The sequence below is a fragment of the Atractosteus spatula genome, chromosome 9 (genome assembly GCF_055471065.1).
Source record: "Atractosteus spatula isolate fAtrSpa1 chromosome 9, fAtrSpa1.hap1, whole genome shotgun sequence".
Lineage (NCBI taxonomy): Eukaryota > Metazoa > Chordata > Actinopteri > Semionotiformes > Lepisosteidae > Atractosteus > Atractosteus spatula.
This window is the reverse complement of record NC_142714.1, coordinates 36,310,871-36,329,987: the sequence shown is the minus strand read 5'-3', so window position 1 is coordinate 36,329,987 and position 19,117 is coordinate 36,310,871. Positions and strand designations below refer to the sequence as shown.

Genomic DNA, 19,117 nt, shown 5'->3' with positions numbered 1-19,117 from the left:
TAAATTTTTCCACTTATCTTGGAAAATTCATTTTTCTTCTGCAATCATACTTTTTCTCAATGATGATGGTGACATTATTGATAGTTAATAAAAGCAAAAATATCCTGCCTACCGTTAAACAGTAAAATATTTTAGCATCCCAGCTAACTAGCATGTACTAACTAGAACTGTTGTTTAAGTAACAAATGGTGACGTCACCGGAAATAAAAATAACAGAGGCATAGAAAAATAAATAAGAAAAGTAATATTTCCATTGGTGATTATTGAAACAGAAAATGAATCCATAGAACAAAAAATGTATCAATTGACCAAAACGACCAAATTTTTTGTTAGTCCAAGTGAGTCGTTGCGGGCCGCGTGTTTGAGACCCCTAGATTACATATATTAATTTATTTATAGATGTGTTTTTAATATTTATCAAGGGAGGGATAACATTCATGTCATTTACCAAACTGCTTTATACCTTATAGTGTGGTGGGAAGCTGGAGCCTACCCGGCAAGCAACGAGCGCAAGGAAGGATACACCCTGGATGGGGACCAGTCCATCGCAGGGCAAGTCCAAGCACATGGGGACAATTTGGAGGCCACGGTAAAGGCCGAGGGGGGAAATGTGGCCTGGATACTGGGATTACTCCCTGCTCTTATCGAGAAATGACCTGGGATCTTTAATGACCACTGAGAGTCACAGAGAATCTGTTAAATTCAGCAAATAAATAGTAACTGTGCATTAGAATTTGCAGCAATATGTCAAGTTTAAGTTTGTGTTAACTTCTTCTCACTTAGAAAATCAACAAAACATGTAATTTGGCCAGGGGTGCCCAAACCTGTGCATAATAATAATAATAATAATAATAAAAATTATTGCTTACACTTATATAGCGCTTTTCTGGGCACTCCACTCAAAGAGCTTTACAGGCAATACGATGGCAGCCTTAGTGCGCCAGAGCGCTTACCACATATCAGCTATCAGTGGGGAGGAGAGCAGAGTAATGAAGCCAATTCATAGATGGGGATTATTAGGAGGCCATGATTGGTAAAGGCCATTGGGAAATTTGGCCAGAACGCCAGGGGTTACACCCCTACTCTTTTCGAGAAACACCCTGGGATTTTTAGTGACCACAGAGAGTCAGGACCTTGGTTTTACATCTCATCCAAATGATGGCGCCTGTGTATCCCCATTAGGAACCACATAGACCGCAGGGTGAGTGCCCCCTGCTGGCCCCACTAACACCTCTTCCAGCAGCAACCTTAGTTTTTCCCAGGAGGTCTTCCATCCAGGTACTGACCAGGCTCATACCTGCTTAGCTTCAGTGGGTTGCCAGTTGTGAGTTGCAGAGTGATATGGCTGCTGGCATACAATTGTATCTATTCATACTGTACAGTAGTTACATCTACCATTGTTAACATTTGTGTTCAAAAATTAAAATGATCTTATTTGATTCACTCATTGTATATTAGGTATTTAAGTTTTTCTGTTTTGTTTCTTTTATTGCAGGCTCAAATAGACCCATGTGCTTCTCAAGTGTAGACTGTTCACATTGAAGTGCAGTTAGTTTGCAATGACCAATTGACAGCATCATCCAATGAGTAAGACCATGCAATCATGCACACTGAATGGTTGTATATGGTCTGTTTTAGCACTTTCGGTGATTTATTTTCATACAATATACTGTAGCAAAACCAGCTGCATTCGATGCAAGACAGGCAGCCATGGCTGATACCAGCTCCAGCTGGTTTTAGACAAACAGGCTACCAGCAGAAACCAGCTAAAGCTGGTGCAGGATGATGATACACCTACTCTGGGACTCCATGGCACACTCAGTTGGGCTCACCCTTCCACGACCAGTCTTTCCTGCACTGAAAGATACCTGTTCCCTGTCTCTTTCCAGATTTACTGGTGCACCTTACCGTCACCCAGTTTCCAACTATAAATACTAATATACTATACTATACTATAAACGCTACAGAGAATTCAAACTAATCCAGGAATATAATACACTACAGAAACTGATGTTAAATTCTCTGTGGATACGTCTTTCTTTATTAAATCTACCCATACCAAAATCTTGCAAGTCTTTGTTGTCTCTAACTTTTGAAGCTTTAAGCACTTAAGACTGCCAGGTGGCTGCTGATGTTAAAGACTGTTTCTCTAAACTCACTACAATTCAGGATACCACTAATGCCTCCTCTCCTCTCCAGAGCCTTTCACTAAGCCTCTGCTTCCTCCATCACATACCCCTTCCCCTCACAGACGGGAGCCTTTCTCTGAGAGCCTGTTGGTCTCTGAACCCTAGGTGCTACACCCAAACACATACCACAGATGTTCAACAGGAATGTCTGGTGAGTTGGACATCCATAAATTAACTGTCACATTCTTATTTCACAAGAAAGCTGTTGTTATACAAGCAGTATGAGGACATGTATTGTCCTTCTGGGATGTTGTTATGTCAATATTGGCCTACATTAATTAGAGAAAGTGAGAACCAAGAACATAATTCTTGTATTTTTTTGCAGTATGTTTACCTTCAATCACTACAAATAGTGTTCTGAACCACCTCACAACCAGTGTTTCTCACTCCTGGTCCTTATGGACTCAGTGTCTGTTTTTTTTCATTCTAACTGGGACCTTAATAAGTGATGCCAGCTGGTGCTGATCTGCTGGCTCATTTAGACTTTTTTCTGAAGCCTTGGTATACAAATTGTTACGATCCCTGCCTCCCGGCAACAGAAGAGGCAGAAGTAGGCGTAGCCTTACTCCATCAGTTTACCTATCAGTTTTCCTATTCACCACCACACCCCCGTCTCATCCTACTTAAACACCTGTCTTTCCATACCTCTTTGCTCAGTATTGGTTTTCCTTTCGAGCTTCCTGGTTGCGCTACTCCTACTCCTACTCCTAGAAGGACCTTGTGTCCTTCTTGGTTTTCGGTTACGGTTTTTTCTCCTTTTGACTACGGTTTTTCGGATCACGGCTTGGCTTCGTTACTCACGTTCCCTTTTGGATCTCTGGTTTCCCCTGGACTCTCGGCTCGTTCCTTCGACTTCGGCTTTCTTTGGATCACGGCTAGGCTTTGTCAGCTCCTGCAAGTGGGTTCATTCACTGGTTTCGGTTTCACTTACCAAATCCGTAACACAAATACTCTAGTTAAAGAACATAATTCCCAGCAACTTCAACATACAGGACATTATAGAGTTTCTCCTCAGCTTCCTAATTATTTTTGACTAAAAAGCTCTTTATATACACACAAAAGCTTGTTAGGTGCACTTTTACCCAACGAGGTCCAGGTGGAACAATGCCTGATCAGGTCACTTTTAAAAAGGCATTAATTCAAAGGCCACACTTAGTCAGATTTCTGTGCATTCCATAATGCCTCGAATGTCATCAGAAGCAAGGGAGAAGGCATGTCATGTGCCAGCATTGCCAAACACTATGGAGTAAACCGCTCCACTGTGTCCCGACTGGAGTGAAGGTTTCAGCAGACCAGCAGGACAGATGACTGTCCAAGATCCGGTCACCCTCGAGTGATAACACCAGAGCAGGATCGACACATCAGAGTGGTCCATCTGAGAGATCGTTTCAGATCTGCCACCTGTACTTCTGATGAAACTGCTGGCAGATACAATGCCCGCATCAGTGACAGGACAGTGAAGCTCCATGCTGCTGCCCTTACAGCAAGGCGACCTGTCAGAAGCCCTCTGCTCACACCTCCTAGGCGTCATACCCGACTGGCTTGGGCACAACAGAGGCTGTGATGGACTTGTCAGCAGTGGCATCAGGTCCTCTTCATGGATGGTTAGTCTTCTGCCTGTTTCACACAGATGGGAGGGCCAGAGTGTGGAGGAGGAGGTGTTGCGTTTCTTTTTTCCATCAGTGTATATGGCCTGTTAATGATGAACAGCCAAAGGTGAGAATAACAATATATCAGATACCCCCACAGTGAGTGAGTGTTTTTCTTGCTTGTTTACATCCTGTCATTTTCTACTTATTCCAATTCAGGGCTGCGGGGGAGCTGGCTCAGCAAGGCAGAGTATACCCTGGATGGAACACCAGTCCATTGCAGAGCAGACACACAGAAAGAACATGCACACACCCACAGCCAGGGCTAATTGGGAAGAACATATAAACTTATAAACCAGGTCCAGGGCCCCAGCATTGTGAGGCAGCAATGCTAACTATGTTTAAGCCCAACTGAACATATTTCTGCTAAAAATGAGGGTAACTTTGAAATTTATAAGTAAAGCATTCATATCCTTTACAAATCTTAAACACAGTATAACATAATTTAAATATTCAATTAGCCTGTTATTAATAACTCTGCTATAGCAAAACCCAGAAGACACAGTGATCCACCAACACCAAGAGGGAGAACCACCGAACCAGATATTGCTGCTGAGACCATCAGACCTGGCCCTCTGCATCAATCTTTGCAAGGTGTTGTGACTTGTGGCCCTGGAGATCCAAGTGTGTCATTAATGAACTCTCTTTGCATATAACATCGTAAAATCCTGTCATGTTACAAATTGCTGACTCTGAACACCCCAGAGGGAGCAAATAAATGCACAAGAGAGTCCAGCTTCCAACACACTGACTATTTAATTAATCAAATATTTGATCAATGCATAAAATCCAAAAGCTTTTTCTAAAAACATACATGCATAAGTATTTATGCAATTCTTTACCTCAGTAAAGAAAGTAACATTTGATGCTTTAACTATATAATTATTCAACTTCAGGCAGGACAGCTAATCATGCCTCGCAATGCTGGGGCCCTAGGTTCAATTCTGGACCTGGGGTGCTATCTGCATAGAGTTTGTATGTTCTCTTTAAGTTGTATGGGTTTCCTTCCACAGTACATAAACATACTGTAGAAGGTTGATTAGCTTCTGGGAAGAGAACTTCTGTTGCCACATTTAGAACCCTGGAGCTGGGGCTCTGGGTTCAGTTCCTGGAGTACTATCCATGTGTAGTTTGAATGCTCTCCCTGTATTGTACTAGAGTTTCTCCAGGTATTCTGGCTTCCTCCTGCAGTCCAAAGACATACTAGTAGGTTAAGTAGCTTCTGGGAAAATTGGCTCTAGGGTGTGTGTGTGTATGTCTGTATCTGTGTGTGCACTGCGATGGACTGGTGTCCCATCCAGGCTGTACCAAGTCTTGTGCCCATTGCTTGCTGTGATGGATTCCGTCTGCCCACAACCCTATATCAGATAAAGCTGAAACAATGCATGGATGGATCATCATGTCCACTTCCTGTTCAGGTAATTTTAGCATTAGAGGCTGAGGCTAGATCCTAAGTAAGGGACTGGTGTCTTGTAATTGATGAAATACTGATTTCCTATTTGTGGTATCCATCAGGCTGAAAGTAGTCTCTCATTATGAGAAGTATAAAAAAAGTGCTGCATTGTGTTCAGTGTTCCCTGATTAGAGGGCTGCATAGTTAACTTTTGTAAAGTTTGAGCTGATTTTTATGTCAAATGTGAAGAGATTTTAACCTCCCTTTATTCAAATATGCATAACCCAAATGTATTAGAATATAGTCCACACTGATTGAAATATAATACTGAGTGAAATGGGCTGGCAGGAGGGAAACTGAACTGAACAGGACTGGAAGGTGAACAGAGTGAGACCAAACAGAACCAAGACAAAACTGGCACATGGACCTCACCACTACAATTTATTACAGAGCCCTCTATTATATTCATTGTCAGCATAGGAAACTATAACAGAGAGAAAGCCTGCTCCTTATACGGGCATAAAAGGCAGGCAAGTTTTACTGATCCCACAGTATATGAGCAAAATAACAACTGCAGCTAGGTACTAAAGTACTTTTGTCAGGGCAGACAACCATACCTTTCTCCTGTCTTGTTTCCTTCCCCCAGATCAAAGCCTTTAAATGTAGTGTGGGCAGATAACATTTAACAAAAATTGAAGAACACATTGTTTACTCAAACATACCTAACTATTTCCCCTAAAACACTCTTTCCTAAAATTAATCTAAACCTTGAATTCCCACACCTGCAGGAATCAGAACATCTTCCAATCCTGCTGGGGGATGAAACTAATGTAAAGCTGCAGCCTTGTATGTGATCTTCTGTCACAGCCTTGGGAACAGACTTGAGTCTGACTCAATGTTTTATGTGATGCATGGAAATTTCAAATAATGTTTGTACTGTGAGTGTCAATGTTGTGTTAATTGTACCTGCTTTGAGAACGCTATAATTCATCTGTCATGCCATTAAACCTCTACATGTGAATAAATGGCTCCGTTTTTCATTGTATGCTTTGTGTTGCAGCTGATAGTGGGTCCTAGATTGACAGGTCTTTGGTATAGAAGCCTTCTGTATCTTGGGGGAACAGAGGACAATCGTAGCAGTTTGCAATTGAAAGGCAACCTTAAGTAAATATAAGGAGTGAACATCACTGGTGGATGGAAATCCTGAGGACAATGCAGCTCTTGATGAGGGCTGGAGTTCTCCTTGTTCTTTTTCTAATACATTTAGAATCACCATTTTTTATTTAACATGAGTTGGAATAGTTGACTACACAAGGCTTATCTTGCTTCAAATGTTTATTCATAGTTGCTATTAGAACATTTTTCCTCTCCTTCTCCATGTGAAGTCCAGTGTTTGTGGTGTTCTGGCAATGCTGCACAGTGCAAGAATCACATCATTTCATAGAAAAAAAAATGTTTTTCCTTAGATTGCATTTTCAAGGAACAACCTGTACAAGAACTTTTTTATGAAGTAAACATAAAAAGTCAGCAACACACAATAATAGTCAAAATTTTACTTATTAATCACAAACAGTGGTATTTCAGGCAACACAAGCAAACTACTTGTTACTTGTTTTCAAATGCAACGTTTATTTGCAATGTCCTTCAATAACCAAGCAGTGCATATAGAAACTTTTAACAATTTCATTATAACTAGTAATTCAGATGAATAAATAGCTATTTGTAGATGACGTTTTTGCATTTATAAATCATAATATAAGAATAAAATATACTGTTATAGATTACAAAGGGACTTATAGAATAATTTATCATTGAATCTACCTACAAAACGATTATATACACTTTGATTGATGTCTGCAACTTTGGAATGACTATAATTGCAATAGTTACAGAATAGGCATTTTACTTTTTTTGGTGCTTGTGAAAAGCAAGAAAACAGTAGGCACAAAGTACAGTAAGTTACAACTGTAACACTTAGACACTGTAAATGCTACTCTTATGTGACCTGTACAACCCCTGCACTAAGAACTTTACTACTTGACTATGGTGGCTATATGCCATGGAGCATTACTACATGAGGATCACCAAGGTGAACACATTCATTTTACATTTGAAAAGAAATTCCAAGTCTGCAAGGCCAGTGACGTGGTGCACATTACAAACCAAACTGTTAAAATGTTTTTTTATATGTAACAATATTTTGTACGAGATAAACTGAATATGATATTTAATATTACTGAACTTTGTAACACCATTTTTTAGGTCTTAGTTATTGGGGTTTTCACATTTTTTTTCCTTAATCAAGTAATTAAAAAGGAATCCTGTAATATTTTATTTAAAAAAATCTTAAAATCATTGTTAGAAATTGCCACTAAGCGGGTGTTCACTTTTTCCATATACGCCTGTGTCTGTGCATACATGCACCTGCTGCCTGTATATGAACCCAGCATGTGCTTTTTCACGAAGGACAAGGCTCTCCACATACTGGGTGCATTTATATTTTGATGTAGTACAGTAGTACTTTAAGGCTAATAATCACTCAACATAAGTTTAGAAAAAAATATAAAAATGATGCTTAAAAATTCAAATTTGTACACGGCAATATAACATAAAACATCTGACACTGAAGTGCCTCTGAAAAATAATCAAAGCACTATTCCCAATACGGAGTGAAAGCCATGGAATGACTGTCTGCGCCCCTTGCTTGGATGTCCAATTCCCTGAAGCAAGATGTGCAGGATGAGGAGAAGTGGAGCTCTAGAGCTGTCCCCCTGGCGCTGTCACACAGTCTCTTCGTCGCAGCGGCCGTCAGCCACTAGCAGAGAGTGTTTGTCAGGCTCGTGCATGGCCATGCTGTTGAGGGAGCGCTTGTCTGACCTCAGGGAGCTGATGGAGGCTCGGCTGTAGTTCACGATGCGATCAAAGAGGCTGAGCTTGGGAGAATTGTGCCGCTGCTCATCGATGCCAATGTGGACGCTGATGTCGGAGGGGCTGTGTTGCATTCTGCCTCGCAGGCGTGACTCCAGCTTCTCGGCTGTTGGCTTGGTGTAACTTGAGAAAGCAAGACATAAAAAACGTTTTTTAATCAGCTGCACTTACAAGTGCAATTAAAACCGTACTAAAAATACTCAGCCTTCAGTTTAGAATTTAATTGTTTTGACATTTTTTAAAGTTTTGATCAACCTAATATAGTTACATACTTAGTTTTATATTTAGACAGGCATTGTTACATACATAGTTTTATATTTAGACAGGCACTGTTATTGTTTATGCTACCCTCCTGTCCACTCTATAATACTTAAAAATAGTGATAATAGTTTACACAGTGAATAACTTAAATGGCATGGATTTCCTCAGAGATTATTTTCATGTATTGTGGTATACTGAAGCACAAGATTTTTAAATTCTTCAAATATGCTTGTGTGATTTGCACAGAAAGTCCTTTTGTAATATACAAAGACTTCAGGTATTGCTTGGACACACTAAGGTGAACTTTTAAATTACGTGCCCTTCTTCTGCTAACAAAATCATGGATAAATATTAAATAAATGAACAGCGAGTTTCTCTAGATGTTTTCAATAATGTGAATAAAATTCAAGTGCTTATAATACTTTACAGGCCCTCATCTCACACAATTACTATTAATTCCAATACCTGGATATTTCCCAAGCTTACCTCGTTTTTTTGCTAATACTTTTATGACCTCAGTAAAGACCAGACCAGTCGTCCACGATAGAACTGAAGCACCACTAGCAGGTAATACTCACCATTTGAGTAAGAGTGAAGACAGCACCACAGACACAGATGAAGCAGCCATAGCAGCTGAGCCCATCCAGGGTTGAAGAACTAGTCCAATGGGGAGGAACACACCTGTGGAGATACTCCATGATATTACTCCGAGATATTACCAACACGCTTTGGAAGGTGGGCTAGGATACAGTAGATTTTTTTAATTAAAAAAGTGGGCTTCTTAATGATCCTTGCATGCCATGAACAAATTAACTGTTAAAAATAATTTTGTTGAGGTACTGATAATATTGATGATAAAGTGCTGTTTAAGCAAATATCCTTACTGTGTGTAAAATATGCCTGTCGGTGGATACATGCTATTTCCTGCAGAACTGAGAATTGCGATAGAGAATAATATACTGTATAGTTTTGATTTTTGTGATGGATTTATTTATTGGAGTTACCTGTAAATGATTCTATATATTGTTGTTACAAAGAAAATGTTCATGAAAAGAAAAATATTGATACAAATATATGAACTACTGCTCCCAGTAGCTGCTCTTTAACTCTATTCTTGCAAGGGAAATCTATGTACAAAATAATGTAAATGACGACCAATATAAATGATCCCTGCAAGTATCCTGATATCATTTTATAATAAAAATTAATAAAAACAAAAAAATAAAAGAACAGCAGCATCACTCAAAAGAACATTCCACATACATGCATACATACCAGCAGCGATGGGAATTCCAACAAGATTATAAATTAAGGCAAAAACAAAATTAATCCGAATCCTTTTGACGGTTTTCTTAGATAAATCAATACTTCCAACCACATCCAGAAGATCATTCTGTGGATGTAAAAGGGTAAATAGTACTGAGAAGGCTACTACCTTAATATTACATTTTTTAAAAAAAGATGCATTTTCATTATCTGGGGAAAATAAAAAAGGGGAAAGAGACTGCAAATGTTTTTTTTTAATTTTAGATTTTGAATGTAAAACTCTCGCAGTACAGTAGCATCTCAACATCTGTGACTTTAACATTCACTAATTTGCTTATTATTGATTCGTTCTGGACGATGGGGTCTGGTATGGAAGAGCATAATTGTAGTTTGGCATGATAGTCACAGAGGCAGAGGAGAAAGTGCAGGCTGGATTCAGAGGAGGGATTCATGTTTATTTTAGCCCATTTGTAAGTTTGTGATTACTGGTTCTTTTACCTGATCAATGTTATTTAAATTAACTTAATTCAATGCATTAATACTTTAATTATCATGTTTGTTAACCATACATGCAATATACTTTAGAACATTATGCAATGGTATAGGGTAGAATTAGATTTTTTGCGAATTTGGCTATTTGCAACTATTCTCTGTACCGGATCCTTACAAATGTCAAGACCTTACAGTATTCAGTTGTTTTTATTTAAAAATGCACTTAGTCCAAGATAAACTCTGTGTAGATCTCCACACGGCAGAAACATACCACACAAAAGACAATGCTCTCATAACAGGTTTTCATACAACAAACTGGGAACAAATTTAGGACAAAGAAGAAACTAATGTGCTAATCAAGTCTCATAAACACTTAACAGTGAGGAGTATTACAGAGTATCGGTCCCCTTCGCCCTCATTTCCTTACCCTAATTAGTACGACGTCTGCTGCTTCAATGGCCACATCGGTGCCTGTGCCGATGGCAATGCCCACATCTGCCATGGCCAGAGCAGGGGAGTCATTCACTCCATCCCCAACCATGGCCACTCGCTTGCCCATCTTCTGCAGTTGTTCCACCTTCGCCACCTTGTGAGAAGGCAGCACTTCTGCAAACACCCTCCTGATGCCCACCTGTAACAAGATGAGACCACTTAAAATCTGCCATGCTAGGAACCATGCTCTGCCTCCAATTGCAACAAGGAAGACAATTTTTCCTTCTGATTCTTTAAAAGTCATTATAATACATTTAAAAAAATATAATTAGAATCAAGCTATCGGTTTAGTCTTTTGTGCACATTTAACTCAGTGCACACAATGCCACTGTCATTTTGGTTTGTGACCTTTATTCTTGATTTCTAGTGACTTTTACTGCACAATGGCAGACAAGGTACAAGGGAATATGAACATAAATTAAACATAAGCGGCACCTATAAAATGAGTAAAACAAAAAATCAAAATAGTGAAATGACCTACCTGAGCTGCTATGGCCTTTGCAGTTTTACTGTTGTCCCCAGTCATCAACACCACCTCCAGACCCATTGACGTCAGAGAGCAGATGGCCAGCTCTGCTTCAGGCTTCACAGTGTCTGCGATAACTATCATTGCACAAAGCAGGCCTGCACAGGAAAACTAGTTAAACCCCTTGGCTGAAGGTTTTCTCTAATAGACGTCAAAGCATTGATTTGAAACACAGCCGGGACTTACCATCAACTGCCACAAGGACAGCAGTGCGCCCTTTACATTCGTGTTCAATCATGTCTTCATCAACCTCTCTTCTGACTTGGAGCCCATTCCTCCTCATCCACTCTCTGTTTCCGATCAGGACTGTGTAGGGCTTGGACTGTCCCATGGCTACTTTAAAGAGAATGATGTATAAATCCCTGCTTTTTTGCTTGAACATGACATTCTCTGTTTCACTGTTTCTTGCATTATGACTTATGTCCTCAACAGACAAGATTCAATTTAGTGAAATTTACAGTTCACTTTGAGATTCAATTAAGAGCTAATAAAACTTGGCTTGGGTCTCATACAAACTGTTACAAAAATACAACTGTTTAATGTTTGCTCAGTGCAGTCTCCACTTACATGAAGGCTCAGAGTCCAGATTAAGAGGGTGCTTGATAGTGCTGATCCTGCCATCAATCTGCACCAGAGGTGCATTCTGGCAATTCCTCTCTTCCTCACTGCTATCCAAGCAGTTCAGCAGCGTCTCCGTATTACTGACCTGGCATCGGATTCCACAGCCAGGCACAGTCTGGAAGTCTGTGCAAGTTCCCAGAGACTCTGTCCCCAGCTCCTTCATTCAGAGATAAAACAACATTGAAAAACTGTACACCAACTGAATTGTTCGTATTTGTAATAGGTAACAGTAATAGGTAACAGTTTGTAATATTTCGTGGGTTATTATTTTGAAGTAAATCCTGTTTTCTTGCAAAGTCTTTTTTTGTGTGTTGTAATGACAAAACCATTTAAGTTTCAGATGAAGGCCAGGAAGGTCTTATAAATTGATTTGTCCGTTTTTTATGGCTCTCCATCCCTGGAGCCACTCTACCACAAGGCTGGGAATTATAAAACACAATTATATAAAACAAATATAGCCTTGACCACCAGTTTTCAAGAAATTGTCACAAGCGTTAAAGGGACTATTTTGTGTCTCCGAATTTGCTCTATTAATAATGTCAGGTCATAGAGAAAAAGGCACGGAGTGATATCATTTGATACCTTTCTCTACTGTCTGCTGGGAGAAGCCTTGTTTTATATTACTTTCGTAGTGACAGAATGCAAAATAAATTAGCAGGAAATCAGAGGAACCCAAGAAGGTTCTTGATACAAATAAACCTTTAGTCAGTGAAATGAAGCATATGGATGCACCTCACCTGTTTGCAGTACTGAGTGATGGCCGCTCCCAGCGGATGCTCACTGTGGTTTTCAGCAGTCCCCACAATGGCCAGCAGCCTGGAACGGGGCATCCGGTTCCCCTCCACCAGAATCTTGGCTTGAACCACCTTCGGAGTGCCATATGTGAGAGTGCCAGTTTTATCGAACACCACGGTGTTGATCTGTGTTGAAGACAGACAATGAGGCTAACGGGTAATTTACAGACAGACTGGCAGCATTCGTAAGCAATAGCTGTATTTTTTTCAGATAAAAAGGAAACACCTTCTTTTAAGTTTTTTTGTTTCTCGCTACTAGTTTTAGAAACAAATTTCACTTTTGCGTGTGTATCCTGTATCACAGACATTGATAACTTCTGTTATGTACAAGTGTGTTCATGCATAGGCAGGCTGCTAACCCAAGTGAAGCAACACCAAGATCTCACAAATAGTGCACTCTGACCCGACCGCTTCAGAGCTTAACCCTTACCCATGAAAAATGTGATGTTTGCATATGCAAACAAATCAGACGTTTAACCAGGCTGGTCCTGACAACTACTGCTATGGGACACTGCTAAGGAAAGCCATGTTCCTGCTACAACATGATGGTGAACATCCCTTTGGAGAAGAATTTCTAAACTGATACCCCAGTATGGTGACAGGGGATAATGTGCTGTAGGAGATGCTCTCCTTTGGTTGAGACCTTAAACTGAGGTCTTGACTACATGGTCACTAAAGACCCATAACAGCGGGATAACATTGACACTGTTTGCAATAAAAGTTTCAAACCTCAGTGTCCTCATTTCCCTCTTAATTGAATTGCTGAAACAGTTTTTTTTACTTCTTTTCCATGATCTACTATATAGAATGGTTGTTGACACAGGATTCCTGCCATGTGTCATACAGAGCTATAATTAAGTGATAGATTAAATGGAGTTCATACTATATATGTGATGCACTTAGTGATCCCTCAAGATGAAAAGTACCATACAAATACAAACATCTCTCAACTATTATTATCGTAACTCTTTGCTACTCTCTCCATCCTGTTTTCCTTAGTGTTTATTATTTTTCTTGAGGCCATTATAATTTTGGGTTCTGTCATTAGACTCTTGGCTAATTCCATCACAACAGATACTTCCACCTACACATCCTTTCCCACCGATTGAAGGATGACTTAATTGCTAGTTACCTTATGTGCCATCTCGAGGGGTCCCCCACCCTTGATGAGGATTCCATTCTGTGCCCCAACGCCAGTGCCAACCATCACAGCGGTTGGCGTTGCTAAGCCCAGGGAGCAAGGGCAGGCGATGCATAGCACGGTGATGGAGGCCTGGAAGGCGAACCTGATCACCACTTCTGACTGTGAGATGCTCTTGTTGTATCCCTGGGCAAACAACAGTAACAGGTAAAGTCACTGAAAAGGTGAAGCCATCAAGTACTTTATCTAGCTTGGTCAAAAATCATCATCATCATCACAGCCACAAACAGCACAGCAGCCAAAAGAAAACCCATACTGTGCAGACATACCGTGTTGCATACATTTAGCTAAAAAACAATATACTTTTAAAGTGTTCAGAAAAAGTTTGATTTATTCACAAACTATTCTATTTTCTATTAACTACTCAGTTACCACATGCATTACCACATGCATGGAAAATGCATTCAGTCCCAATTTGTGAATTAAAAAAATTATGCATACACTTTTTAAATATTTTATTCAAAATCTGAATTCAATCAAAGTGAAGTCTTTGGAGAATAAGAAAATCTACAGCAAAAGCCAATGCAAACAAAAGAGAGAAACATGAAATATGTTGCACGTCTTCTCCTATCTCAACCACTGAACTCTGTAACTCTTTCAAAATGGCACCTGACTTCACCATTGTATCTCTAACCAGTTTCTTCCCTGGCCAATTGCAAGCTTGAATGGGTAGCATTTCACTTCCACTTCCTAAAGGATCACCTTCATCATGCACAAAGAGATCTTTGGAGACTTTAAAATGTTTTATACACAACTGTGCCTTTACAGGACTTTATCTCTAAGTTCTTTTTAATTTGCACCAGCAGACATATGAAATGTTCAGTTCTTGTTATATTTTTCCTCACATAGATCTTAATTTACGGAAAGGTGTGGTAAGAAAACTGTGGGTCTTTCAAAGGATGCATGCATGTTCTGTCTAAAGATGTAGCTAGTTAGTGCCAAATTTGTCTCATTTTTCCAGTTCATTAACTTCAATTCCTTTGCTACAGTGAGGGAGAACAGCAGCAACCATGCACATTTGAATGGTGGATCCAGAGCCAAAAGGTCACAAATTAAACAAAGGGATGGGGAGACAGGGCTTTTGTGGAAACGAATACTAGATAATGGATTTAATGCCGTGGGCCAGAACTGCTGAGTTGGTACATAACAGAATACAAGCATGTAGTTATCAACTGCCTTTTCTGCCTTTGTTTTTGCAATTCTGGAAGATTCTGATTTCCAGATAAGCCCATAAAATACTATTATTTTATAAAATAGTAATAAATATTACTTCCCAATTAATGTAACTTGCACAGTATCTGTATATTGTATAAGTTGCATTTTCAGATTATCGGAAACAGTAAATACAGTAAAAACCATAAGTATTGGGACGTTGAATTAAAATTTGTCATTGTTGCTGTGTGCAAATTAAATTAATATTGTGGATCAAACATTATAGAACTTAACTTTTTTTTCTGGGTATAATTTTGCATACGTTTAGCCATGTTAGAATAATGTAATTTGTTGTGCTCGATCTTTCCATTTCAGGTGAGCATAAATGACAATTGGCTGACAGACCTTTCTAATTGCTCAGGTGTTCCATGTTGCACTACTTGTGGAAACGTAAAAAAAGTTGTGAACGTACAGCCTTGATTCTAGTCTTTTGAGTATATATTCTGGGTCTGCATCTCAAGTTAGAAGACCAACCAAAATGAAGACTGAGCTGACAGCAAAAGAAATCCACTTAAATTGGGCATAGCAAAACTGGTAATGGAATGTCTTGAAAAAGAAACTACTGGAAGAGTAAGTAATTGGCAAAGACCAGGTTATCCAAGGAAAATGACATCAGTTGTTGACAGAAACATCATTAGAGCTGTGAACAAAACACCTAAAATAACATCCATAATAAAGAGATTGCAGACGGTCTCCAGAGTGCAGGTGTGAAAGTATTTCAATTCACTGTGCACTGAAGACGTCAATAGGAGAATTACAAGGACTATACTGTAAACCTCTCATCAGCACTCAAAACAGAAAGGCCAGATTATAATTTGCAAATGAGCCACAACAGTTCTGGAGCCAAACTGTATGGACAGAGGACAGAGGAGATGAAGATAAACCTTTATTAAAGAGACGGAAAGGCAAAAAAGAGAAAGAGGAATAACTAATGATCCTCAGTACACCACCTCATCTGTGAAGCGTGGTGGAGGTAGCATCATGGCTTGGGCATGAATTTTGAAGTGTACAGAAATGCTTGCCCATGTCCAAACCAATGCCTCCAAACGCATTTGGTGGCAATTCACCTAACAGCTAGACAATGACTCAAAACATACTCTTAACACTTAACCAAGACGTTCATCAGGAAGAAGACACTTTAGAACTGAATTTGAGCAAGCATTTTAGTTTAGGTTCAGTTAAGGCTGGTCAAAACATCTGAAAAGAACATGTCAAATGTCAGTTGATGTCATGTGATGACTTGAAGCATTCATTGCTACAGTAGGTGTAAGGTGTGTGTGACCAAACACAAACTTTAGACTAGGTTATTTTACTTTAAGTTCATTTGTCTCAGTAGTTATGCTGACCTGAAACACAAAAAAGGTGGGATTGAACAAAAAACATGTTCTAACATGATTAAACATGGAAAGTATTCACCCTCTCAGATTGTCTGCTACTTATATCAGAGCCTCATGTGGTTCCTAGTGTATATAAAGGGAGCCTGAGTGAACAAATAACATGAAAAATGTGGTGCTTGTGACATTTATTTCTTTAACAAAGTCATCCAACATCCAACGTCCCTGTTTGAAAGAGGTAAAGCAATGTTAGATTCAATAACTTTTTTTACATAGTGAAAACAGTGTGAAGTACAAGTGAGGCATACAGACTGGAATGCTGGGAACATCACAACGCTGCCCAGGAGCAGTATTCGAAGAGAGAGTATACTGCAAATATGTGAAATATAAATATAAACTTTCTACAATGTAAGCCATTTCAGGAATTGGCTTACAGATCTGGCCAAATTAATTTTCTATCCTGTGATTTTTTTCAAAGCTAGTTATGTTTTTATGGACCACAAGGATGCTGTGTATAAGAGTGTATGAGATAAAGCAGGATGTTACTCCATTTTGTGGAACATTAATACGGTCCTGATGCCTATTACTATAATTCTAGCATTTGATAGCTTCTAAAGGCATTATAACATTGAACCTATTGTGAGAGATGGTATTGAGGGATGGTACTATAGAAAAGGGTGTCCTAGACTTCACAGATCCTTTGGACCACACTAGGGAGAACGGGAGAACAGGAGATCCGTGATGTAAAACGCCCAGAAGACGACGCACTCCATACAAGGCACAGGTGTGCCACCTTCCCCGGGCAATATAAGTTGAATCCTGAATGAGAGATGTGGTAAGTTTGAACTCATCAAGAAAGTTTGACCAATGGATATTTATTGAGTATAAAACTCAAGAGTTAAACTATTATTTCAAACACTTTTGTTTAGTTCATGACAGTAAATGTACATCTACTTGTATGCGAGAATAAAAATGTGATTTAACTATATGAGAATGATAAAACCTACATGGTAGGCTATAACATGTTACAGTGAATGTATTTAAACATCTGAAGTTAACTCTGATTTTTGTAATCCCTGAGCGAACAATCAACCTTCCGTAACAGCAGATTGTTTCACGAATATATTTTATTGCATTTGTTGTTTTGTTATGCATGTTAGGGTGTTATATCAATAAATTGTATACTGTTTATTTAGAAACTGTGGGAGACAGTAAATTACTGTTTGATTGATTCCCAACAGTCATCAAAGTACACTCATAATTTAATCTTCCAATTTTTAATTGTTACAGTAAATTTAAATCCTAACACCACTACACTATGTAGACTAAAAGGTTGTCATATTATGACAGTCGTTACCAAGGCTGACAGAGCACTGTATAATTTATCTAAGAGATATATTGATCTTAAAAATCTTTTTGTTTCTAGAAATACTATACCTTTGGAAGTACTAAAGCTTTTAGTTTATATTTAGTTTAAATTTCCATCTTGCATTAGGTCTGCTTTTAAAAAAAAAAAATTTTTGAACAGAATGAATTGAGCTAGTGCAGATTCAAATCACGAAGTTAAGGCTTTACATATACAGTGCCCTCCAGAATTATTGGATGAGCAAAAAAGGCTATGAAAAAATGTCTTTGTTGTTTATCAGCTTGATCTTACAGTGAAAATATGAGAGAATTCTAACCTTTCAGTAAAGTAAAATGATTCAAAGAAACAAAAATCCTTAAAAAATAAAACATTTTTCTCAAAAACGTGTCACAATTATTGGCAGTCTTGCATTTAGTACTTTGTGCACCCTCCTTTCGCCAAAATGACAGCACTGAGTCTTCTCTTATAATGCTGGATGAGGTGGGAGAACACATATAAAGGGATCTGAGAACATTCCTCTATACAAAATCTCTCCACATCCTTCAGAGTCCTTGGTCCTCGCTTGTGGACTCTCCTCTTCAGCTCACCCCACAGGTTTTCAATGGGGCTTAGGTCAGGGGACTGGGATGGCCACTGCAAAAGCTTGATTCTGTGGTCAGTGAACCATTTCTATGTGGATTTGGAGGTATGCTTTAAATCATTGTCCTGCTGGAAGATCCAACCACAACCCAGTCTTAGCCTCCTGGCAGAGGCAGCCAGATTTTGATCTAAAATCTTCTGGTATTTGAGTGCATGATGCCATGTATCCTAACAAGATTCCCAAGGCCTTTGGAACAAAAACAGCCCCACAACATCACAGATCCACCGCCATACTTCACAGTGGGGACGAGGTTCTTTTCTGCATGACCTTGATTCTTTCTACACCAAACCTACCTCTGGTGTTTGTTGCCAGAAAGCTCTATTTTTGTCTCATCTGACCATAGAACCCATTTCCAATCAAAGTTCCAGTGATGTTTAGCGAACTGCAGGCGCTTACGTTTGTGGTTTGAACAAGGCAGAGGCTTTCTTCTGGCAAACCTTCCAAATAGTTTGTTGGCATGGAGGTGGCATCTAATTGCAGTTTTGGAGACTTGGTGACCCCAGGATTTGTTTGAAACTTCTTAATTATTGCCCTAATAGTGGAGATGGGTATTTTCATGTGTGAAGCTATTTTATTTTATAGCCATTGACTGATTTATGAAGGTCAACAACCTTTTGTCTCATTTCATTTCTGTATTCTCTGATCTCCCCCATGTTGATGGATGACTAAAGGTGTTTGGCCTGTGTCATCTCATATTTATACCCAAGTGAAACAGGAAATCATGGATGGCCACTTAAGAGTTCCTAAAGACTC

The 19,117-nt window shown here is 39.2% G+C and overlaps 1 protein-coding gene across 2 annotated transcripts in view; it reads right to left on the bottom strand.

Annotated features, from left to right (window-relative positions):
* Positions 1-6,842: 6,842 nt before the first annotated feature.
* LOC148828507 (copper-transporting ATPase 1-like) overlaps positions 6,843-19,117 on the bottom strand; it is a 45,077-nt gene continuing 32,802 nt past the window's right edge. The window contains exons 15-23 of one of the 2 annotated variants that reach the window (XM_088924831.1): positions 13,744-13,938; positions 12,555-12,737; positions 11,764-11,974; positions 11,383-11,532; positions 11,152-11,294; positions 10,606-10,809; positions 9,696-9,813; positions 8,999-9,101; positions 6,843-8,282 (exon numbers count right to left, since the gene is read on the bottom strand). In XM_088924831.1, the coding sequence (XP_088780957.1) occupies positions 8,012-8,282; positions 8,999-9,101; positions 9,696-9,813; positions 10,606-10,809; positions 11,152-11,294; positions 11,383-11,532; positions 11,764-11,974; positions 12,555-12,737; positions 13,744-13,938 (1,578 nt within the window). In that variant the 3' untranslated portion in view covers positions 6,843-8,011. The remainder of the gene's footprint in view (positions 8,283-8,998; positions 9,102-9,695; positions 9,814-10,605; positions 10,810-11,151; positions 11,295-11,382; positions 11,533-11,763; positions 11,975-12,554; positions 12,738-13,743; positions 13,939-19,117) is intronic. The other variant, XM_088924832.1, reaches the window with a different exon arrangement.